This window comes from Bufo gargarizans, chromosome 4, assembly GCF_014858855.1.
Source record: "Bufo gargarizans isolate SCDJY-AF-19 chromosome 4, ASM1485885v1, whole genome shotgun sequence".
Classification (NCBI taxonomy): Eukaryota; Metazoa; Chordata; class Amphibia; order Anura; family Bufonidae; genus Bufo; species Bufo gargarizans.
Genome location: NC_058083.1, coordinates 537,400,468 through 537,424,724, shown reverse-complemented (window position 1 = coordinate 537,424,724; position 24,257 = coordinate 537,400,468). Strand labels below are relative to the sequence as shown.

At 57.2% G+C, this 24,257-nt stretch overlaps 1 protein-coding gene across 1 annotated transcript in view; it reads right to left on the bottom strand.

The window, feature by feature from the left end:
• Window positions 1–19,420, bottom strand: part of CUL9 (cullin 9) — a 40,999-nt gene extending 21,579 nt beyond the window's left edge. Inside the window, 11 exon segments of the mRNA XM_044290193.1 lie at window positions 855–1,086; window positions 5,743–5,963; window positions 6,042–6,232; window positions 6,307–6,514; window positions 6,637–6,766; window positions 9,335–9,659; window positions 9,729–9,880; window positions 9,967–10,216; window positions 10,685–10,839; window positions 10,941–11,530; window positions 19,315–19,420. Coding sequence (XP_044146128.1) covers window positions 855–1,086; window positions 5,743–5,963; window positions 6,042–6,232; window positions 6,307–6,514; window positions 6,637–6,766; window positions 9,335–9,659; window positions 9,729–9,880; window positions 9,967–10,216; window positions 10,685–10,839; window positions 10,941–11,530; window positions 19,315–19,400 — 2,540 coding nt within the window. The 5' untranslated portion in view covers window positions 19,401–19,420.
• Window positions 19,421–24,257: the final 4,837 nt, after the last annotated feature.

Sequence of the window (24,257 nt, the reverse complement as noted above, 5' to 3'; positions counted from 1 at the left end):
CTCACATCTAGAGCTGCATCCACTAGAACACTGTCTCATTCTCCAGTCACATCCAGAGCTGCATCCACTAGAACACTGTCTCATTCTCCACTCACATCCAGAGCTGCATCCACTAGAACACTGTCTCATTCTCCAGTCACATCCAGAGCTGCATTCACTAGAACGCTGTCTCATTCTCCACTCACATCCAGAGCTGCATCCACTAGAACACTGTCTCATTCTCCAGTCACATCCAGAGCTGCTTAGTGGAAGTAGCTGGTCAGCACTCGCTTGTTGCACGCCGCGCGGGATCTGGATCAATCTCCACATGCATCCACTAGAACACTGTCTCATTCTCCAGTCACACCCAGAGCTGCATCCACTAGAACACTGTCTCATTCTCCACTCACATTCAGAGCTGCATCCACTAGAACGCTGTCTCATTCTCCACTCACATCCAGAGCTGCATCCACTAGAACGTCGTCTCATTCTCCAGTCACATTCAGAGCTGCATCCACTAGAACGCTGTCTCATTCTCCACTCACATCCAGAGCTGCATCCACTAGAACGCCGTCTCATTCTCCACTCACATCCAGAGCTGCATCCACTATAACGCTGTCTCATTCGCCAGTCACATCCAGAGCTGCATCCACTAGAACACTGTCTCATTCTCCAGTCACATCCAGAGCTCCATCCACTAGAACGCTGTCTCATTCTCCAGTCACATCCAGAGCTGCATCCACTAGAACGCTGTCTCATTCTCCAGTCACATCCAGAGCTGCATCCACTAGAACGCTGTCTCATTCTCCAGTCACATCCAGAGCTGAGGACCCTGGCTCAGGCCCCTGGCTCCCCTCCACCCTCGGGGCCCGCACCTGTAGACACAGAGCTGGAGATGCTTCTCGCTGCGGAGCTGCTCCAGGCTGGAGAGAAGCTGCAGGAAGAAGTCGGGGTCTGTGAGCAGCTGGGAGACATCACAGGGCAGCGCAGAGGCGTCACCACAGACACAGCGCTCCAGAGACGGCAGCAGCTCCCGGCACAGCCGCACGTCCTGCAGACCGCTGAGCAACGACGCCACGTCCATGTCCTGCAGAGCCGGGGCCACCTCTGAAAGAGGCATCAGAGAGTCACCAACATAACAGAGCCTCATCCAGACAGAGGCCCAGGAGGGGGAGAGAGGAGCGGGGCGAGGGAGGCCCAGGAGGGAGAGAGGAGCGGGGCGAGGGAGGCCCAGGAGAAAGAGAGAGGGAGCGGGGCGAGGGAGGCCCAGGAGGGAGAGAGAGGAGCGGGGCGAGGGAGGCCCAGGAGAAAGAGAGAGGAGCGGGGCGAGGGGGCCCAGGAGAAAGAGAGAGAGAGGAGCGGGGGCGAGGGAGGCCCAGGAGGAAGAGAAAGGAGCGGGGCGAGGGAGGCCCAGGAGAAAGAGAGAGGGAGCGGGGCGAGGGAGGCCCAGGAGAAAGAGAGAGAGAGGAGCGGGGGCGAGGGAGGCCCAGGAGGAAGAGAGAGGAGCGGGGCGAGGGAGGCCCAGGAGAAAGAGAGAGGAGCGGGGCGAGGGAGGCCCAGGAGAAAGAGAGAGAGAGGAGCGGGGGCGAGGGAGGCCCAGGAGGAAGAGAGAGGAGCGGGGCGAGGGAGGCCCAGGAGGGAGAGAGGAGCGGGGGCGAGGGAGGCCCAGGAGGGAGAGAGAGGAGCGGGGCGAGGGAGGCCCAGGAGGGAGAGAGAGGAGCAGGGCGAGGGAGGCCCAGGAGAGAGAGAGAGGAGCGGGGCGAGGGAGGCCCAGGAGAGAGAGAGAGGAGCGGGGCGAGGGGGCCCAGGAGGGAGAGAGGAGCGGGGGCGAGGGAGGCCAAGGAGGGAGAGAGGAGCGGGGGCGAGGGAGGCCCAGGAGGGAGAGAGGAGCGGGGGCGAGGGAGGCCAAGGAGGGAGAGAGGAGCGGGGGCGAGGGAGGCCCAGGAGGGAGAGAGAGGAGCGGGGCGAGGGGGCCCAGGAGAAAGAGAGAGAGAGGAGCGGGGGCGAGGGAGGCCCAGGAGAAAGAGAGAGGAGCGGGGGCGAGGGAGGCCCAGGAGGGAGAGAGAGGAGCGGGGCGAGGGGGCCCAGGAGAAAGAGAGAGAGAGGATCGGGGGCGAGGGAGGCCCAGGAGGAAGAGAAAGGAGCGGGGCGAGGGAGGCCCAGGAGAAAGAGAGAGGAGCGGGGCGAGGGGGCCCAGGAGAAAGAGAGAGAGAGGACCGGGGGCGAGGGAGGCCCAGGAGGAAGAGAGAGGAGCGGGGCGAGGGAGGCCCAGGAGGGAGAGAGGAGCGGGGCGAGGGAGGCCCAGGAGGGAGAGAGAGGAGCGGGGCGAGGGAGGCCCAGGAGGGAGAGAGAGGAGCGGGGCGAGGGAGGCCCAGGAGGGAGAGAGAGGAGCGGGGCGAGGGAGGCCCAGGAGAGAGAGAGAGGAGCGGGGCGAGGGAGGCCCAGGAGAGAGAGAGAGGAGCGGGGCGAGGGGGCCCAGGAGGGAGAGAGGAGCGGGGGCGAGGGAGGCCAAGGAGGGAGAGAGGAGCGGGGGCGAGGGAGGCCCAGGAGGGAGAGAGGAGCGGGGGCGAGGGAGGCCAAGGAGGGAGAGAGGAGCGGGGGCGAGGGAGGCCCAGGAGGGAGAGAGAGGAGCGGGGCGAGGGAGGCCCAGGAGGGAGAGAGAGAGCGGGGCGAGGGGGCCCAGGAGGGAGAGAGGAGGAGCGGGGCGAGGGAGGCCCAGGAGGGAGAGAGAGGAGCGGGGCGAGGGGGCCCAGGAGGGAGAGAGGAGCGGGGGCGGAGGGAGGCCAAGGAGGGAGAGAGGAGCGGGGGCGAGGGAGGCCCAGGAGGGAGAGAGAGGAAGCAGGGCGAGGGAGGCCAGGAGGAGAGAGAGGAGCAGGCGAGGGAGGCCAGGGAGGGAGAGAGAGGAGCAGGGCGAGGGAGGCCCAGGAGGGAGAGAGGAGCGGGGGCGAGGGGGCCCAGGAGGGAGGAGGAGCGGGGGCGAGGGAGGCCAAGGAGGGAGAGAGGAGCGGGGGCGAGGGAGGCCCAAGGAGGGAGAGAGGAGCGGGGGCGAGGGAGGCCCAGGAGGGAGAGAGGAGCGGGGGCAAGGGAGCCCAGGAGGGAGAGAGGAGCGGGGCGAGGGAGGCCCAGGAGGGAGAGAGGAGCGGGGCGAGGGAGGCCCAGGAGGGAGAGAGGAGCGGGCGAGGAGGCCCAGGAGGGAGAGAGAGGAGCGGGGCGAGGGAGGCACAGGAGGATGGAGAGGAGCGGGGGCGAGGGGGCCCAGGAGGGACGAGAGGAGCAGGGCGAGGGGAGGGCCCAGGAGGGAGAGAGGAGCGTGGGCGAGGGAGGCCCAGGAGAGAGAGAGAGGAGCAGAGCGAGGGAGGCCCAGGAGGGAGAGAGGAAGCAGAGCAGAGGGGGCCCGGAGGGAGGGACCAGGATGGGGCAGAGAGGAGCAGAGCGAGGGGGGCCCAGGAGGGAGAGAGGAGCAGAGCGAGGGGGGCCAGGAGGGAGAGAGAGGAGCAGAGCGAGGGGGCCCAGGAGGGGTGATGAGCAGGAGGAGGCACAGGAGGGGTGATGAGCAGGAGGAAGCACAGGAGGGGGTGATGAGCAGGAAGAAGCACAGGAGGGGTGATGGGCAGGAGGAGGCACAGGAGGGGTGATGGGCAGGAGGAGGCACAGGAGGGGTGATGGGCAGGAGGAGGCACAGGAGGGGTGATGGGCCAGGAGGAGGCACAGGAGGGGTGATGGCAGGAGGAGGCACAGGAGGGGTGATGAGCAGGAGGAGGGCACAGGAGGGGTGATGAGCAGGAGGAGGCACAGGAGGGGTGATGAGCAGGAGGAGGCACAGGAGGGGTGATGGGCAGGAGGAGGCACAGGAGGGGTGATGGGCAGGAGGAGGCACAGGAGGGGTGATGGGCAGGAGGAGGCACAGGAGGGGTGATGGGCAGGAGGAGGCACAGGAGGGGTGATGAGCAGGAGGAGGCACAGGGGGTGATGGCGGAGGAGGCACAGGAGGGGTGATGAGCAGGAGGAGACAGGGAGGGGTGATGAGCAGGAGGAGGCACAGGAGGGGGTGATGAGCAGGAGGAGGCACAGGAGGGGTGATGAGCAGGAGGAGGCACAGGAGGGGTGATGAGCAGGAGGAGCACAGGAGGGGTGATGAGCAGGAGGAGGCACAGGAGGGGTGATGAGCAGGAGGAGGCACAGGAGGGGTGATGAGCAGGAGGAGGCACAGGAGGGGTGATGAGCAGGAGGAGGCACAGGAGGGTGATGAGGCAGGAGGAGGCACAGGAGGGGTGATGAGCAGGAGGAGGCACAGGAGGGGTGATGAGCAGGAGAGCACAGGAGGGGTGATGAGCAGGAGGAGGCACAGGAGGGTGATGAGCAGGAGGAGGCACAGGAGGGGTGATGAGCAGGAGGAGGCACAGGAGGGGTGATGAGCAGGAGGAGGCACAGGAGGGGTGATGAGCAGGAGGAGGCACAGGAGGGGTGATGAGCAGGAGGCGGCACAGGAGGGGTGATGAGCAGGAGGCGGCACAGGAGGGGGTGATGAGCAGGAGGCGGCACAGGAGGGGGTGATGAGCAGGAGGCGGCACAGGAGGGGTGATGAGCAGGAGGAGGCACAGGAGGGGTGATGAGCAGGAGGAGGCACAGGAGGGGTGATGAGCAGGAGGAGGCACAGGAGGGGTGATGAGCAGGAGGAGGCACAGGGGGGGTGATGAGCAGGAGGCGGCACAGGAGGGGAGGGGTGATGAGCAGGAGGAGGCACAGGAGGGGTGATGAGCAGGAGGAGGCACAGGAGGGTGTATGAGCAGGAGGAGGCACAGGAGGGGTGATGAGCAGGAGGAGGCAAAGGAGGGGTGATGAGCAGGAGGAGGCAAAGGAGGGGTGATGAGCAGGAGGAGGCACAGGAGGGGTGATGAGCAGGAGGAGGCACAGGAGGGTGATGGGCAGGAGGAGGCACAGGAGGGGTGATGGGCAGGAGGAGGCACAGGAGGGGTGATGGGCAGGAGGAGGCACAGGAGGGGTGATGAGCAGGAGGAGGCACAGGAGGGGTGATGAGCAGGAGGAGGCACAGGAGGGGTGATGAGCAGGAGGAGGCACAGGAGGGGTGATGAGCAGGAGGAGGCACAGGAGGGGTGATGAGCAGGAGGAGGCACAGGAGGGGTGATGAGCAGGAGGAGGCACAGGAGGGGTGATGAGGCGGGGGAAGCACAGAAGAGCAGGGTGCGGCAGGGACGTCATGGTGGAGGCACAGGAGGGGTGATGAGCCGGGGGAAGCACAGAAGAGCAGGGTGCGGCAGGGACGTCATGGTGGAGGCACAGGAGGGGTGATGAGCAGGAGGAGGCACAGGAGGGGTGATGAGCCGGGGGAAGCACAGAAGAGCAGGGTGCGGCAGGGACGTCATGGTGGAGGCACAGGAGGGGTGATGAGCAGGGGGAAGCACAGAAGAGCAGGGTGCGGCAGGGACGTCATGGTGGAGGCACAGGAGGGGTGATGAGCTGGGGGAAGCACAGAAGAGCAGGGTGCGGCAGGGACGTCATGGTGGAGGCACAGGAGGGGTGATGAGCCGGGGGAAGCACAGAAGAGCAGGGTGCGGCAGGGACGTCATGGTGGAGGCACAGGAGGGGTGATAAGCAGGAGGAGGCACAGGAGGGGTGATGAGCCGGGGGAAGCACAGAAGAGCAGGGTGCGGCAGGGACGTCATGGTGGAGGCACAGGAGGGGTGATGAGCCGGGGGAAGCACAGAAGAGCAGGGTGCGGCAGGGACGTCATGGTGGAGGCACCTTTGGCTTCGGTGCCGCTCTTCTCCTGACTGCTCTTCATCAGGTCCTGGAGCCGTTGCTGCATGGAGACGTCCAGGCTGCTGAAGGTGGAGTTGCTGTCTCCGGTGACGCTGTGGAGGATGTCGGACAGCTCGCCCCCGGACAGCTGCTCAGACAGAGCTTCATGGTTGTCGGTCAGCATCCGGATGACCAGCAGCCCGTTGTACACGGAGGTCAAGCACCTGAAAGGTAGAAGGCGGTGATGCGAGAGCGGCGGCGGCGGCTGCAGGGCGGATGGCGCCACTTCTCTGAAGCCTTACCCCTCTGTGCCCTGCAGCTTGCTGATGGCCCCGGGGATGGCCCTCAGGAGGCTGGTGGAGCTCCCGCTGGCAGCCGATCCGATGCTGGAGAAGATTTCCTTCATCACCTGAGCGTCCCCCGGATTCAGGTTGTAGCGGCGGGAGCTTCCTCGCAGGTCACAGCTCCCCACCCCGGTCAGCACCTTCAGGACCTGCCAAGGAAGGAGCGCAGATTACAGGGCGGAGGCCGCACACCGCCAGGGAGGCAGGAAGGGCAGCTACTCACCGCCAGACCAATGTGCTGGATGGCAGGCGAGGACTGGTGCTCCTGCATACAGCCCAGCACCGCCCGCACCCCTCCCTCCGTGGCAAACAGCACCCGCCAGTCATACTTGGACATGAGCAGGTAGGTGAGCTGCAGACACGTCACCACCACAAGCTTCTCCTTCATCTGAGACGTCAACAGCTCAACTAACATCTTCACCATCTTCTCACTGAAGGCAAGTAAAATAACCCTCATCATCCTATAGATACTTCTGAGGCGTTCATTGGCTGATAATCGCTGTGTAACCACGCCCCCAGTAACGAGGACATCACCTGACCACAGCGTTCATACCGTAGCGTGGACTCTCCGGTGAAGCTCCAGCTCTCCCCGTCACCACACCTCCCCCGTTGGACGTTCAGCACCAGTGACCGGCAGCTCTCCAGAGACCTCCGCACCTCCATCTTCTCCTCACTGGTGGCTCCTACGTTATATCAAAGACCCGTCACATGATGCTGCAACGGGGAGGCTCAAAATGGCTGCCGCCCCCTGTACCCCGGAAGAAAACTGGTGAAGCAAGCTCATACACTACGAGGCGTGGAGCTCTGCGCCTTCATACACTACGAGGCGTGGAGCTCTGCGCCTTCATACACCAACACTACGAGGCGCGGAGCTCTGCGCCATCATACACCAACACTACGAGGCGCAGAGCTCTGCGCCATCATACACCAACACTACGAGGCGTGGAGCTCTGCGCCATCATACACCAACACTACGAGGCGTGGAGCTCTGCGCCATCATACACCAACACTACGAGGCGCGGAGCTCTGCGCCATCATACACCAACACTACGAGGCGCGGAGCTCTGCGCCATCATACACCAACACTACGAGGCGTGGAGCTCTGCGCCTTCATACACTACGAGGCGTGGAGCTCTGCTCCTTCATACACTACGAGGCGTGGAGCTCTGCGCCTTCATACACTACGAGGCGTGGAGCTCTGCGCCTTCATACACTACGAGGCGTGGAGCTCTGCGCCATCATACACCAACACTACGAGGCGTGGAGCTCTGCGCCATCATACACCAACACTACGAGGCGTGGAGCTTTGCACCATCATACACTACGAGGCGCGGAGCTCTGCTCCTTCATACACCAACACTACGAGGCGTGGAGCTTTGCACCATCATACACTACGAGGCGTGGAGCTCTGCGCCATCATACACTACGAGGCGTGGAGCTCTGCTCCTTCATACACTACGAGGCGTGGAGCTCTGTTCCTTCATACACTACGAGGCGTGGAGCTCTGCGCCTTCATACATTACGAGGCACGGAGCTCTGCTCCTTCATACACTACGAGGCGTGGAGCTCTGCTCCTTCATACACTACGAGGCGTGGAGCTCTGCTCCTTCATACACTACGAGGCGTGGAGCTCTGCGCCTTCATACACTACGAGGCGTGGAGCTCTGCTCCTTCATACACTGCGAGGCGTGGAGCTCTGCTCCTTCATACACTATGAGGCGTGGAGCTCTGCTCCTTTATACACTACGAGGCGTGGAGCTCTGCTCCTTCATACACTACGAGGCGTGGAGCTCTGCTCCTTCATACACTACGAGGCGTGGAGCTCTGCTCCTTCATACACTACGAGGCGTGGAGCTCTGCTCCTTCATACACTACGAGGCGTGGAGCTCTGCTCCTTCATACACTACGAGGCGTGGAGCTCTGCTCCTTCATACACTACGAGGCGTGGAGCTCTGCTCCTTCATACACTACGAGGCGTGGAGCTCTGCTCCTTCATACACTACGAGGCGTGGAGCTCTGCTCCTTCATACACTACGAGGCGTGGAGCTCTGCTCCTTCATACACTACGAGGCGTGGAGCTCTGCTCCTTCATACACTACGAGGCGTGGAGCTCTGCGCCTTCATACATTACGAGGCGTGGAGCTCTGCTCCTTCATACACTACGAGGCGTGGAGCTCTGCTCCTTCATACACTACGAGGCGCGGAGCTCTGCTCCTTCATACACTACGAGGCGCGGAGCTCTGCGCCTTCATACACTACGAGGCGTGGAGCTCTGCCCCTTCATACACTACGAGGCGTGGAGCTCTGCCCCTTCATACACTACGAGGCGTGGAGCTCTGCTCCTTCATACACTACGAGGCGTGGAGCTCTGCTCCTTCATACACTACGAGGCGTGGAGCTCTGCTCCTTCATACACTACGAGGCGTGGAGCTCTGCTCCTTCATACACTACGAGGCGTGGAGCTCTGCTCCTTCATACACTACGAGGCGTGGAGCTCTGCTCCTTCATACACTACGAGGCGTGGAGCTCTGCTCCTTCATACACTACGAGGCGTGGAGCTCTGCTCCTTCATACACTACGAGGCGTGGAGCTCTGCTCCTTCATACACTACGAGGCGTGGAGCTCTGCTCCTTCATACACTACGAGGCGTGCGCTCCTTCATACACTACGAGGCGTGGAGCTCTGCTCCTTCATACACTACGAGGCGTGGAGCTCTGCTCCTTCATACACTACGAGGCGTGGAGCTCTGCTCCTTCATACACTACGAGGCGTGGAGCTCTGCTCCTTCATACACTACGAGGCGTGGAGCTCTGCGCCTTCATACACTACGAGGCGTGGAGCTCTGCGCCTTCATACACTACGAGGCGTGGAGCTCTGCTCCTTCATACACTACGAGGCGTGGAGCTCTGCGCCTTCATACACTACGAGGCGTGGAGCTCTGCGCCTTCATACACTACGAGGCGTGGAGCTCTGCTCCTTCATACACTACGAGGCGTGGAGCTCTGCTCCTTCATACACTACGAGGCGTGGAGCTCTGCGCCTTCATACACTACGAGGCGTGGAGCTCTGCTCCTTCATACACTACGAGGCGTGGAGCTCTGCTCCTTCATACACTACGAGGCGTGGAGCTCTGCTCCTTCATACACTACGAGGTGTGGAGCTCTGTTCCTTCATACACTACGAGGCGTGGAGCTCTGCCCCTTGCGGTTGGATCAGTTTGGGAGAGGCCTCCATTCTACTAATCGATGTACCGGTAACACTTTCGTCCTGCGGACTCTCACCCGCCGGGTCCTCCTCACTGGCTGAGAGTTGTAGTCCTTCCAGCAGGAGCAGGATGTTCAGGATCTGGAGGTCGGACTTTCCATCTCCTGCCTCCGGTGGTCTCTGGGACCTCATCTCCACATCTCCAGGACCGGTCCAGGACTTCTGAGGTGCTGGGGTTGAACAGGAGCAGATGTAGAGGTGTAGGTTCTGCAGGTCACACAGGTGGTGGCCCCGACAGTGCTGACCGAGGCGTCGCACAACCTCCTGCGCTGCGCTGGGAGGCACCGACATCTGGAGGAGAGCGAGAGGTTCCTGCAGCAGAGGGAGAAGAATGAGGGGATGGCAGGAGGTCCTCAGGTAGCTCTGCCTGTCACAGCTCACCTGCGTCTCCACATTTTGTCTGACAACCTCCAGCATTTTCTCTTGGTTCTCAGAGTCCAGTTGTCGGATGAGGAAGAGAAGTTCCCACCAGTCCCCCTGCGAGACGCTCTCACCTCTCAGCGCAGGCTCCACCACCCATAACTCCTGGGTCTCTGCGGGGGAAAAAATCACTATGATGTCCCGGGTCCCAGCAGAGAGGAGTTATACACCGCTCCTTCCTGGGAAAGCTGGGGACAACCTGTGCTGGAGACATCCGCGCAGGCGCTGCACCTCGGAGGACGCCGCGCCCAGGACTGCTGCCTGTCCATCCTCCAGCCCATGACCCGCACCAGCTCACAGATGAGGCTGCCCATGGCCATGCAGAAGTCAAACTGGCGCTGGAGGCGGGTGCCCTGGTTCTGGTCCGGCCGGTCACTGCTCAGTTGGTCCAGCAGTGATGTCACACACAGGTAACGCTTCACCAGTGAGAACAGCTGCTTCCCAGGAATCTGTCAACGAGAAACCCAGAGAAACATTGGGGGACGTCTGCTGGGGCCAAACTTCTACTAGCTCTCTACCTCCCAGGGGACTGCGGCCTCCTCTCTCCTCCCCCGCGGAGGACATCTGCAGCCTCCCCTCCTCACCCGCGGAGGACATCTGCAGCCTCCCCTCCTCACCCGCGGAGGACATCTGCAGCCTCCCCTCCTCACCCGCGGAGGACATCTGCAGCCTCCCCTCCTCACCCGCGGAGGACATCTGCAGCCTCCCCTCCTCACCCGCGGAGGACATCTGCAGCCTCCCCTCCTCACCCGCGGAGGACATCTGCAGCCTCCCCTCCTCACCCGCGGAGGACATCTGCAGCCTCCCCTCCTCACCCGTGGAGGACATCTGCAGCCTCCCCTCCTTCCTAGGGGCAGCTGTGGGCTCCTCACTTCCAGACCCATTGTATCGCATGGTAAGGGCTACCCATAACTTACCTGTGGTAGGTGGATGCCATCAAAAGAGATGCAATGTTCCTCCGAGCTGGTGGTCTCGGCAAAGAGCTGCAGCAGTGTAAAGCGCGACTCGAAATCCATGTGTTGCTCAATGCCGTCCTGCTGACTGAGGGACAACAAGACGTGGGCGCGACTTCCTGCAAAACACACACAACTGCCCGTCATGGCGTGCCCGAGCCGGGGGGAAGGGAACAGTGCCCCACGGATGTGCCACCATGCACTGCGCAGCCGCCCCCACCTGCATCATGTGACGCCAGCGCGCGCAGCATCTTGCCGGCGTTTTTGCGGATCTGCTTCTCTGGGTTGCAGAGCATCTTCATCAGCAGGTCCAGCGCTCCCGTCTCCTTGAAGACGCCGGCCAGCGAGCCGATACTGGCGTAAGCGCTCAGCACGTGGATGGTGTTGAGGATAGACGAGTCGGGACCACAGCTAGGTGACATCTGACGGGCAGCTCTCTGTACCAGCATCCGAACGTCCTCGGTCATTTCCTGCAGAGCGCCTTCATCTGGGGCCCCGGAAGTCTTCTCCTGTGGGACCCCGGGCCCCTCAGGCTTCCGCTTCCCCAGCAGGGTGGGACAGTTGCTGTACACTTCCTCAGCTGACATCCACATGAGGATGTTGGAGGACTTGTTCTCCGCTTGTGAGGTGGTTCCACCGCTGCCGGCTCCTGTCTCCTCCATGTTCTGCACCGCCCAGCGGATCAGATACTCCACATGACCGTCCGCACTCCATCGCTGGCGCAGGAGCTCCTCGGGCTGGGCCTGCAGCTTCGGAGCCAGCTGGACCAGCAGATTGCCGTTCCTCCGCTCCCCCACCGACATGGCGACACTAGGAGAAGGAACAGGAGAAAAGGAGGATGACCTCACTACATACAGGGGTTATCACAGGCCAGGCGATGACATCACTACATACAGGGGTTATCACAGGCCAGGCGATGACATCACTACATACAGGGGTTATCACAGGCCGGGCGATGACATCACTACATACAGGGGTTATGACAGGCCGGGCGATGACCTCACTACATACAGGGGTTATGACAGGCCAGGCGATGACCTCACTACATACAGGGGTTATGACAGGCCAGGCGATGACATCATTACATACAGGGGTTATGACAGGCCAGGCGATGACATCACTACATACAGGGGTTATCACAGGCCAGGCGATGACGTCACTACATACAGGGGTTATCACAGGCCAGGCGATGACCTCACTACATACAGGGGTTATCACAGGCCAGGCGATGACATCAATACATACAGGGGTTATCACAGGCCAGGCGATGACATCACTGCATACAGGGGTTATCACAGGACAGGCGATGACATCACAACATACAGGGGTCATCACAGGCCGGGCGATGACATCACTACATACAGGGGTTATCACAGGCCAGGCGATGACATCACTACATACAGGGGTTATCACAGGCCAGGCGATGACATCACTACATACAGGGGTTATCACAGGCCAGGCGATGACATCACTACATACAGGGGCTATCACAGTCCAGGCGATGACCTCACTACATACAGGGGTTATCACAGGCCATCACTACATACAGGGGTTATCACAGGCCAGGCGATGACCTCACTACATACAGGGGTTATCACAGGCCAGGCGATGACCTCACTACATACAGGGGTTATCACAGGCCAGGCGATGACCTCACTACATACAGGGGTTATCACAGACCAGGCGATGACATCACTACATACAGGGGTTATCACAGGCCAGGCGATGACATCACTACATACAGGGGTTATCACAGGCCGGGCGATGACATCACTACATACAGGGGTTATCACAGGCCAGGCGATGACATCACTACATACAGGGGCTATCACAGGCCAGGCGATGACCTCACTACATACAGGGGTTATCACAGGCCAGGCGATGACATCACTACATACAGGGGTTGTATAGAAAGGACCGGTACTCGCTCTAATTGTAATTTCAAGTAATTTTAATGGTCACATACATGTGGTAGGTGACGCGTTTCGGCTGCTGAGAGACTGTCCTTTCTGTACAATTATCTGTGGATCTTCCCGGGACACGCGCACCGCATCGCTGACAGCAGAGTGCCGCTTGTATCTTCTTTTACATACAGGGGTTATCACAGGCCAGGCGATGACATCACAACATACAGGGGTTATCACAGGCCAGGCGATAACATCACTACATACAGGGATTATCACAGGCCAGGCGATGACATCACTACATACAGGGGTTATCACAGGCCAGGCGATGACATCACTACATAAAGGGGCTATCACAGGCCAGGCGATGACATCACAACATACAGGGGTTATCACAGGCCAGGCGATGACATCACTACATACAGAGGTTATCACAGGCCAGGCGATGACATCACTACATACAGGGGTTATCACAGGCCAGGCGATGACATCACTACATAAAGGGGCTATCACAGGCCAGGCGATGACATCACTACATACAGGGGCTATCACAGGCCGGGCGATGACATCACTACATACAGGGGTTATCAGAGGCCGGGCGATGACATCATAAACATACAGGGGTTATCACAGGCCGGGCGATGACATCACTACATACAGGGGTTCTCACAGGCCAGGCGATGACATCATAAACATACAGGGGTTATCACAGGCCGGGCGATGACCTCACTACATTCAGGGGTTATCACAGGCCGGGCGATGACATCACTACATACAGGGGTTATCACAGGCCGGGCGATGACATCACTACATACAGGGGTTATCACAGGCCAGGCGATGACATCACTACATACAGGGGTTATCACAGGCCAGGTGATGACATCACTACAAACAGGGGTTATCACAGGCCAGGCGATGACATCACTACATACAGGGGTTATCACAGGCCGGGAGATGACATCACTACATACAGGGGTTATCACAGGCCATGCGATGACATCACTACATACAGGGGCTATCACAGGCCAGGCGATGACATCACTACATACAGGGGTTATCACAGGCCAGGCGATGACATCACCACATACAGGGGCTATCACAGGCCGGGCGATGACATCACCACATACAGGGGTTATCACAGGCCAGGCGATGACATCATAAACATACAGGGGTTATCACAGTCCAGGCGATGACCTCACTGCATACAGGGGTTATCACAGGCCAGGCGATGACATCACTACATACAGGGGTTATCACAGGCCGGGCGATGACATCACTACATACAGGGGTTATTACAGGCCAGGCGATGACATCACTACATACAGGGGCTATCACAGGCCGGGCGATGACATCACTACATACAGGGGCTATCACAGGCCGGGCGATGACATCACCACATACAGGGGTTATCACAGGCCAGGCGATGACATCACTACATACAGGGGCTATCACAGGCCAGGCGATGACATCACTACATACAGGGGTTATCACAGGCCGGGCGATGACATCACTACATACAGGGGTAATCACAGGCCAGGCGATGACATCACTACATACAGAGGTTATCACAGGCCAGGCGATGACATCACTACATACAGGGGTTATCACAGGCCGGGCGATGACATCACTACATACAGGGGTTATCACAGGCCGGGCGATGACATCACTACATACAGGGGCTATCACAGGCCAGGCGATGACATCACTACATACAGGGGTTATGACAGGCCAGGCGATGACCTCACTACATACAGGGGTTATCACAGGACGGGCGATGACCTCACTACATACAGGGGTTATCACAGGCCAGGCGATGACATCACTACATACAGGGGCTATCACAGGCCGGGCGATGACATCACTACATACAGGGGTTATCACAGGCCAGGCGATGACATCACTACAGACAGGGGTTATCACAGGCCAGGCGATGACATCACTACATACAGGGGTTATGACAGGCCGGGCGATGACCTCACTACATACAGGGGTTATCACAGGCCAGGCGATGACATCACTACATACAGGGGTTATCACAGGCCAGGCGATGACATCACTACATACAGGGGTTATGACAGGCCAGGCGATGACCTCACTACATACAGGGGTTATCACAGGCCAGGCGATGACCTCACTACATACAGGGGTTATCACAGGCCAGGCGATGACCTCACTACATACAGGGGTTATCACAGGCCAGGCGATGACATCACTACATACAGGGGTTATCACAGGCCAGGCGATGACATCACTACATACAGGGGTTATGACAGGCCGGGCGATGACCTCACTACATACAGGGGTTATGACAGGCCAGGCGATGACCTCACTACATACAGGGGTTATGACAGGCCAGTCGATGACCTCACTACATACAGGGGTTATCACAGGCAAGGCGATGACATCACTACATACAGGGGTTATCACAGGCCAGGCGATGACATCAATACATACAGGGGTTATCACAGGCCAGGCGATGACATCACTGCATACAGGGGTTATCACAGGCCAGGCGATGACATTACTGCATACAGGGGTTATCACAGGACAGGCGATGACATCACAACATACAGGGGTCATCACAGGCCGGGCGATGACATCACTACATACAGGGGTTATCACAGGCCAGGCGATGACATCACTACATACAGGGGTTATCACAGGCCAGGCGATGACATCACTACATACAGGGGTTATCACAGGCCAGGCGATGACATCACTACATACAGGGGCTATCACAGGCCAGGCGATGACCTCACTACATACAGGGGTTATCACAGGCCAGGCGATGACATCACTACATACAGGGGCTATCACAGTCCAGGCGATGACCTCACTACATACAGGGGTTATCACAGGCCAGGCGATGACCTCACTACATACAGGGGTTATCACAGGCCAGGCGATGACATCACTACATACAGGGGTTATCACAGGCCAGGCGATGACCTCACTACATACAGGGGTTATCACAGACCAGGCGATGACATCACTACATACAGGGGTTATCACAGGCCAGGCGATGACATCACTACATACAGGGGTTATCACAGGCCGGGCGATGACATCACTACATACAGGGGTTATCACAGGCCAGGCGATGACATCACTACATACAGGGGCTATCACAGGCCAGGCGATGACCTCACTACATACAGGGGTTATCACAGGCCAGGCGATGACATCACTACATACAGGGGTTGTATAGAAAGGACCGGTACTCGCTCTAATTGTAATTTCAAGTAATTTTAATGGTCACATACATGTGGTAGGTGACGCGTTTCGGCTGCTGAGAGACTGTCCTTTCTGTACAATTATCTGTGGATCTTCCCGGAACACGCGCACCGCATCGCTGACAGCAGAGTGCCGCTTGTATCTTCTTTTACATACAGGGGTTATCACAGGCCAGGCGATGACATCACTACATACAGGGGTTATCACAGGCCAGGCGATGACATCACTACATACAGGGGTTATCACAGGCCAGGCGATGACATCACTACATACAGGGGCTATCACAGGCCGGGCGATGACATCACTACATACAGGGGTTATCACAGGCCGGGGGCGATGACCTCACTGCATACAGGGATTATCACAGGCCAGGCGATGACATCACTACATACAGGGGCTATCACAGGCCGGGCGATGACATCACTACATACAGGGGTTATCACAGGCCGGGGGCGATGACCTCACTGCATACAGGGATTATCACAGGCCAGGCGATGACATTACTACATACAGGGGTTATCACAGGCCAGGCGATGACATCACAACATACAGGGGTTATCACAGGCCAGGCGATGACATCACTACATACAGGGGTTATCACAGGCCAGGCGATGACATCACTACATACAGGGGTTATCACAGGCCAGGCGATGACATCACTACATACAGGGGCTATCACAGGCCGGGCGATGACATCACTACATACAGGGGTTATCACAGGCCGGGGGCGATGACCTCACTGCATACAGGGATTATCACAGGCCAGGCGATGACATCACTACATACAGGGGTTATCACAGGCCGGGCGATGACATCACTACATACAGGGGTTATCACAGGCCGGGGGCGATGACCTCACTGCATACAGGGATTATCACAGGCCAGGCGATGACATTACTACATACAGGGGTTATCACAGGCCAGGCGATGACATCACAACATACAGGGGTTATCACAGGCCAGGCGATGACATCACTACATACAGGGGTTATCACAGGCCAGGCGATGACATCACTACATACAGGGGTTATCACAGGCCAGGCGATGACCTCACTACATACAGGGGTTATCACAGACCAGGCGATGACATCACTACATACAGGGGTTATCACAGGCCAGGCGATGACATCACTACATACAGGGGTTATCACAGGCCGGGCGATGACATCACTACATACAGGGGTTATCACAGGCCAGGCGATGACATCACTACATACAGGGGCTATCACAGGCCAGGCGATGACCTCACTACATACAGGGGTTATCACAGGCCAGGCGATGACATCACTACATACAGGGGTTGTATAGAAAGGACCGGTACTCGCTCTAATTGTAATTTCAAGTAATTTTAATGGTCACATACATGTGGTAGGTGACGCGTTTCGGCTGCTGAGAGACTGTCCTTTCTGTACAATTATCTGTGGATCTTCCCGGGACACGCGCACCGCATCGCTGACAGCAGAGTGCCGCTTGTATCTTCTTTTACATACAGGGGTTATCACAGGCCAGGCGATGACATCACTACATACAGGGGTTATCACAGGCCAGGCGATGACATCACTACATACAGGGGCTATCACAGGCCGGGCGATGACATCACTACATACAGGGGTTATCACAGGCCGGGGGCGATGACCTCACTGCATACAGGGATTATCACAGGCCAGGCGATGACATCACTACATACAGGGGTTATCACAGGCCAGGCGATGACATCACAACATACAGGGGTTATCACAGGCCAGGCGATGACATCACTACATACAGGGGTTATCACAGGCCAGGCGATGACATCACTACATACAGGGGTTATCACAGGCCAGGCGATGACATCACTACATAAAGGGGATATCACAGGCCAGGCGATGACATCACAACATACAGGGGTTATCACAGGCCAGGCGATGACATCACTACATACAGGGGTTATCACAGGCCAGGCGATGACATCACTACATACAGGGGTTATCACAGGCCAGGCGATGACATCACTACATAAAGGGGCTATCACAGGCCAGGCGATGACATCACTACATACAGGGGCTATCACAGGCCGGGCGATGACATCACTACATACAGGGGTTATCACAGGCCGGGCGATGACATCACAACATACAGGGGTTATCACAGGCCGGGCGATGACATCACTACATACAGGGGCTATCACAGGCCGGGCGATGACATCACTACATACAGGGGTTCTCACAGGCCAGGCGATGACATCATAAACATACAGGGGTTATCACAGGCCGGGCGATGACCTCACTACATTCAGGGGTTATCACAGGCCGGGCGATGACATCACTACATACAGGGGTTATCACAGGCCGGGCGATGACATCACTACATACAGGGGTTATCACAGGCCAGGCGATGACATCACTACATACAGGGGTTATCACAGGCCAGGCGATGACATCACTACATACAGGGGTTATCACAGGCCAGGCGATGACATCACTACATACAGGGGTTATCACAGGCCGGGAGATGACATCACTACATACAGGGGTTATCACAGGCCATGCGATGACATCACTACATACAGGGGCTATCACAGGCCAGGCGATGACATCACTACATACAGGGGTTATCACAGGCCAGGCGATGACATCACCACATACAGGGGCTATCACAGGCCGGGCGATGACATCACCACATACAGGGGTTATCACAGGCCAGGCGATGACATCATAAACATACAGGGGTTATCACAGTCCAGGCGATGACCTCACTGCATACAGGGGTTATCACAGGCCAGGCGATGACATCACTACATACAGGGGTTATCACAGGCCGGGCGATGACATCACTACATACAGGGGTTATTACAGGCCAGGCGATGACATCACTACATACAGGGGCTATCACAGGCCGGGCGATGACATCACTACATACAGGGGCTATCACAGGCCGGGCGATGACATCACAACATACAGGGGTTATCACAGGCCAGGCGATGACATCACTACATACAGGGGCTATCACAGGCCAGGCGATGACATCACTACATACAGGGGTTATCACAGGCCGGGCGATGACATCACTACATACAGGGGTAATCACAGGCCAGGCGATGACATCACTACATACAGGGGCTATCACAGGCCGGGCGATGACATCACTACATACAGGGGCTATCACAGGCCAGGCGATGACATCACTACACACAGGGGCTATCACAGGCCGGGCGATGACATCACTACATACAGGGGTTATCACAGGCCGGGCGATGACATCACTACATACAGGGGTTCTCACAGGCCATGCGATGACATCACTACACACAGGGGCTATCACAGGCCGGGCGATGACATCACTACATACAGGGGTTATCACAGGCCAGGCGATGACATCACTACATACAGGGGCTATCACAGGCCGGGCGATGACATCACCACATACAGGGGCTATCACAGGCCAGGCGATGACATCACTACATACAGGGGTTATCACAGGCCAGGCGATGAGGTCACATTAGAGTTGTGACAGGTCACGTGACTGTCCTTGCTGATGTTTGTGGAGCGCCCTCTTGTGGACATCCCCGTGAACAGCAGGCAGGAGCCAGGTGCGGCCGGACACTGACCTCTGGCGGCCGGTACTGTCATCCCGTTACTTCCGTCTCTCCGTGCACCGTCAGATCCCTGGGGGGCGGGGACGTACCCGCACACCCGACATCACCGGGTCTCATCCAGGGGTTATCACAGGCCGGGAGATGACATCACTACATACAGGGGTTATCACAGGCCATGCGATGACATCACTACATACAGGGGCTATCACAGGCCAGGCGATGACATCACTACATACAGGGGCTATCACAGGCCGGGCGATGACATCACTACATACAGGGGGTATCACAGGCCGGGCGATGACATCACCACATACAGGGGTTATCACAGGCCAGGCGATGACATCACTACATACAGGGGCTATCACAGGCCAGGCGATGACATCACTACATACAGGGGTTATCACAGGCCGGGCGATGACATCACTACATACAGGGGTAATCACAGGCCAGGCGATGACATCACTACATACAGAGGTTATCACAGGCCAGGCGATGACATCACTACATACAGGGGTTATCACAGGCCAGGCGATGACATCACTACATACAGGGGTTATCACAGGCCGGGCGATGACATCACTACATACAGGGGCTATCACAGGCCAGGCGATGACATCACTACATACAGGGGTTATCACAGGCCAGGCGATGACATCACTACATACAGGGGTTATCACAGGCCAGGCGATGACCTCATTACATACAGGGGTTATCACAGGCCGGACGATGACATCACTACATACAGGGGTTATCACAGGCCAGGCGATGACATCACTACACACAGGGGCTATCACAGGCCAGGCGATGACCTCACTACATACAGGGGTTATCACAGGCCAGGCGATGACATCACTACATACAGGGGCTATCACAGGCCGGGCGATGACATCACTACATACAGGGGTTATCACAGGCCATCACTACATACAGGGGTTATCACAGGCCGGACGATGACATCACTACATACAGGGGTTATCACAGGCCAGGCGATGACATCACTACATACAGGGGCTATCACAGGCCAGGCGATGACATCACTACACACAGGGGCTATCACAGGCCGGGCGATGACATCACTACATACAGGGGTTATCACAGGCCGGGCGATGACATCACTACATACAGGGGTTCTCACAGGCCATGCGATGACATCACTACACACAGGGGCTATCACAGGCCGGGCGATGACATCACTACATACAGGGGTTATCACAGGCCAGGCGATGAGGTCACATTAGAGTTGTGACAGGTCACGTGACTGTCCTTGCTGATGTTTGTGGAGCGCCCTCTTGTGGACATCCCCGTGAACAGCAGGCAGGAGCCAGGTGCGGCCAGACACTGACCTCTGGCGGCCGGTGCTGTCATCCCGTTACTTCCGTCTCTCCGTGCACCGTCAGATCCCTGGGGGGCGGGGACGTACCCGCACACCCGACATCACCGGGTCTCATCCGCTCAGCTCCCAGCGCCACGCCATACTCTCGTCTTCCGGGTCAGTCGATCATGTGACATCCAGCCCCGCCCACCTGATCCTGCCCAGGCAAAGAAGCTGAACTGTAAGCAGGTGTCAGGAGGAGCGCGGCAGGGAAGGAGTTATACAGGGGGAGGAGTTATACAGGGGGAGGGGTCAGAAACACAAAGGCTTCCGAGGGGTCAGGGTGTTAGAGGAGGAGCTATCCTTTAGGGGAGAGGTCAGGGTGTCAGAGGAGGAGCTATCCTACAGGGGAGGGGTCATGGTGTTAGAGGAGGAGCTATCCTGCAGGGGAGGGGTGAGGGTGTCAGAGGAGGAGCTATCCTACAGGGGAGGGGTCAGTATGTCAGAGGAGGAGCTATCCTACAAGGGAGGGGTCGGTGTTAGAGGAGGAGCTATCATACAGGGGAGGGGTCAGGGTGTCAGAGGAGGAGCTATCCTACATGGGAGGGGTGACAGAGGAGGAGCTATCCTACAGGGGAGGGGTCAGGGTGTTAGAGGAGGAGCTATCCTACAGGGGAGGGGTTGGGGTGCCAGGAGGAGCTATCCTACAGGGGAGGGGTTAGGGTGTTAGAGGAGGAGCTATCCTTTAGGGGAGAGGTCAGGGTGTCAGAGGAGGAGCTATCCTACAGGGGAGGGGTCATGGTGTTAGAGGAGGAGCTATCCTACAAGGGAGGGGTCATGGTGTCAGAGGAGGAGCTACCCTACAGGGGAGGGGTATACCACCCCGTATATACCACCGCCTGTATACCACCCCGTATATACCACCGCCTGTATACCACCCCGTATATACCACCCCGTATATACCACCGCCTGTATACCACCCCGTATATACCACCGCTTGTATACCACCCCGTATATACCACTAACTGTATACCACCCCGTATATACCACCTCCTGTATACCACCCCGTATATACCACCTCCTGTATACCACCCTGTATATACCACCTCCTGTATACCATCCTGTATATACCACCGCCTGTATACCACCCTGTATATACCACCGCCTGTATACCACCCCGTTTATACCACCGCCTGTATACCACCCCGTATATACCACCGCCTGTATACCACCCCGTATATACCACCGCCTGTATACCACCCCGTATATACCACCGCCTGTTTACCATCCTGTATATACCACCGCCTGTATACCACCCCGTATATACCACCGCCTGTATACCACCCTGTATATACCACCGCCTTTATACCACCCTGTATATACCACTGCCTGTATACCACTCCATATATACCACCGCCTTTATACCACCCTGTATATACCACCGCCTGTATACCACCCTGTATATACCACTAACTGTATACCACCCTGTATATACCACTAACTGTATACCACCCCTTATATACCACCGCCTTTATACCACCCTGTATATACCACCGCCTGTATACCACCCTGTATATACCACCGCCTGTATACCACCCTGTATATACCACCCTGTATATACCACCGCCTGTATACCACCCTGTATATACCACCGCCTGTATACCACCACCTGTATATACCACCGCCTGTATACCACCCTGTATATACCACTGCCTGTATACCACCGCCTGTATACCACCCTGTATATACCACCGCCTGTATACCACCCTGTATATACCACTGCCTGTATACCACCCCATATATACCACCGCCTGTATACTGTTATGGACTATTGATACAAAATGGATACTTGCTTGTTGAGCTAAGATGGCGGCCAGGCATTCAGCCTACACCTATAAACTAGAATCTTACTTTGTGTTTTTATCATGTGTTTCTTTGTGGTTTCCGTTCAGCTCAAGCAAGCAGCTACAAAGAAAGAAGTAACGGTTTCACCCAGGAACAAGGGGGGGGAGGGAGAAGGAATTTCCTCTGGCCGTCAAGGTTACAGAAAAGTAGAGAGTTCATAGCCAATAGAAAATATATACTTTATCTTTCACCCCCCTCCCACTCCCTCCTCTCATGAAACCCATGTTGTTTTCAGAAATAAACCAGAGATACTGATTAACTCCATGTAGTGAGTTGTCTGTCTGATCTCTCCGTGCACGTATCTTAATTAATTTGGAGCAGTACATCAAATCAAACTGGCAGCTTTGTCAGAACCAGAACAATTTTGGCGCCCAATCGTGGGGCTCGAGGATTGGACCCTCTGTTCCCGTACCCCCAGAGACCAGACGAGGAGAGGCGCACTAACGGACACCGGGATCGCAACCCGTGATATGAGGTAGGAAAATTGAGTCATCTTGCCTATAAAGTGTCCCCTGGTGTAGCCTCTTGGTGTTCGTCTGAGGGAGGGGTGCGGAAGCAGTCTGGGACGTCCTCGAGGGCATGAAAGTAAGAACCCCATATGTTTTCTTAAAGTCTTGATGTACTGTGTTGTGCCTATAAGTTGTGAAGACCCTGTTGACAAGTATCATTGACTGAGACACGGAGTTCTCCTGTGTTCCTGTATCGGAGTTCAGCCCGGTGTCTGACTCAAATCTCCATAAAGGGGACGATCACAGATGGGTGGAGAGCGGTTCGCGGTAGCCCAGAGTGTGCTGACCGGGACTCAAAGGTCTTCACGTCCAGTGATTACTCTATGCAGAGGTCTTTAGGCGGCTTCAGTAGGTACGAGAGATAATGGGAAATGAGGAAAGTGTCCCGAAGGGTTACTGTTCACCTGAACAGTACGTGGCGGACAGGAGAGGCAAACGTTTCATAAAAGGATTAAGTAAGTTGGAGAAGAGTTAAAGGTGTCTGTAAAGGAGGCATCCTCATAAAAGGATTAAGTAAGTTGGAGAAGAGTTAAAGGTGTCTGTAAAGGAGGCATCCTATGTAGTGCTACCTGGCAAGTGTTGTTAAACGAGAAGAGAGGGAAGTTAGAAGATGATAAATTGACAGACATGGTCCGTGTGTGGTTGGACTGTAGTAAAGAATTTGAACAGACCGGGGGGAACTAAATTTTGATGAGAAAAGACAGAGATATTTCTGTAAGCCTGGTGTTGCATTGATACATGACTAGCCACCACCCTATAATGGCGCCGGGAAGAAAGCAGGTGGGTGGACCTGCAAAACATGTGGTCAACAGAATCCCTGCCTCCCGTGATACGTGCCTTCCCTGTGGGGTTCCCCACCCACAAAACCACACCTTGGTAACTACTCCCCGGCACGTCCCATCACTTCCCGTGTTAGCTACAGCGCCATCTTGACCCCAGGCAACGCCCATGAACGGACCTTTAATATCATTCGGTCCGGACCCCCCCCCGTCACTCCTATGTCACCCCTAGTGTCCCCGGTGATCTCTATGCTGTACCCGATGATAAACCCGGACGGTACATTCATGCTACCCCACTCACCTGCCACCCTTACTCCTAT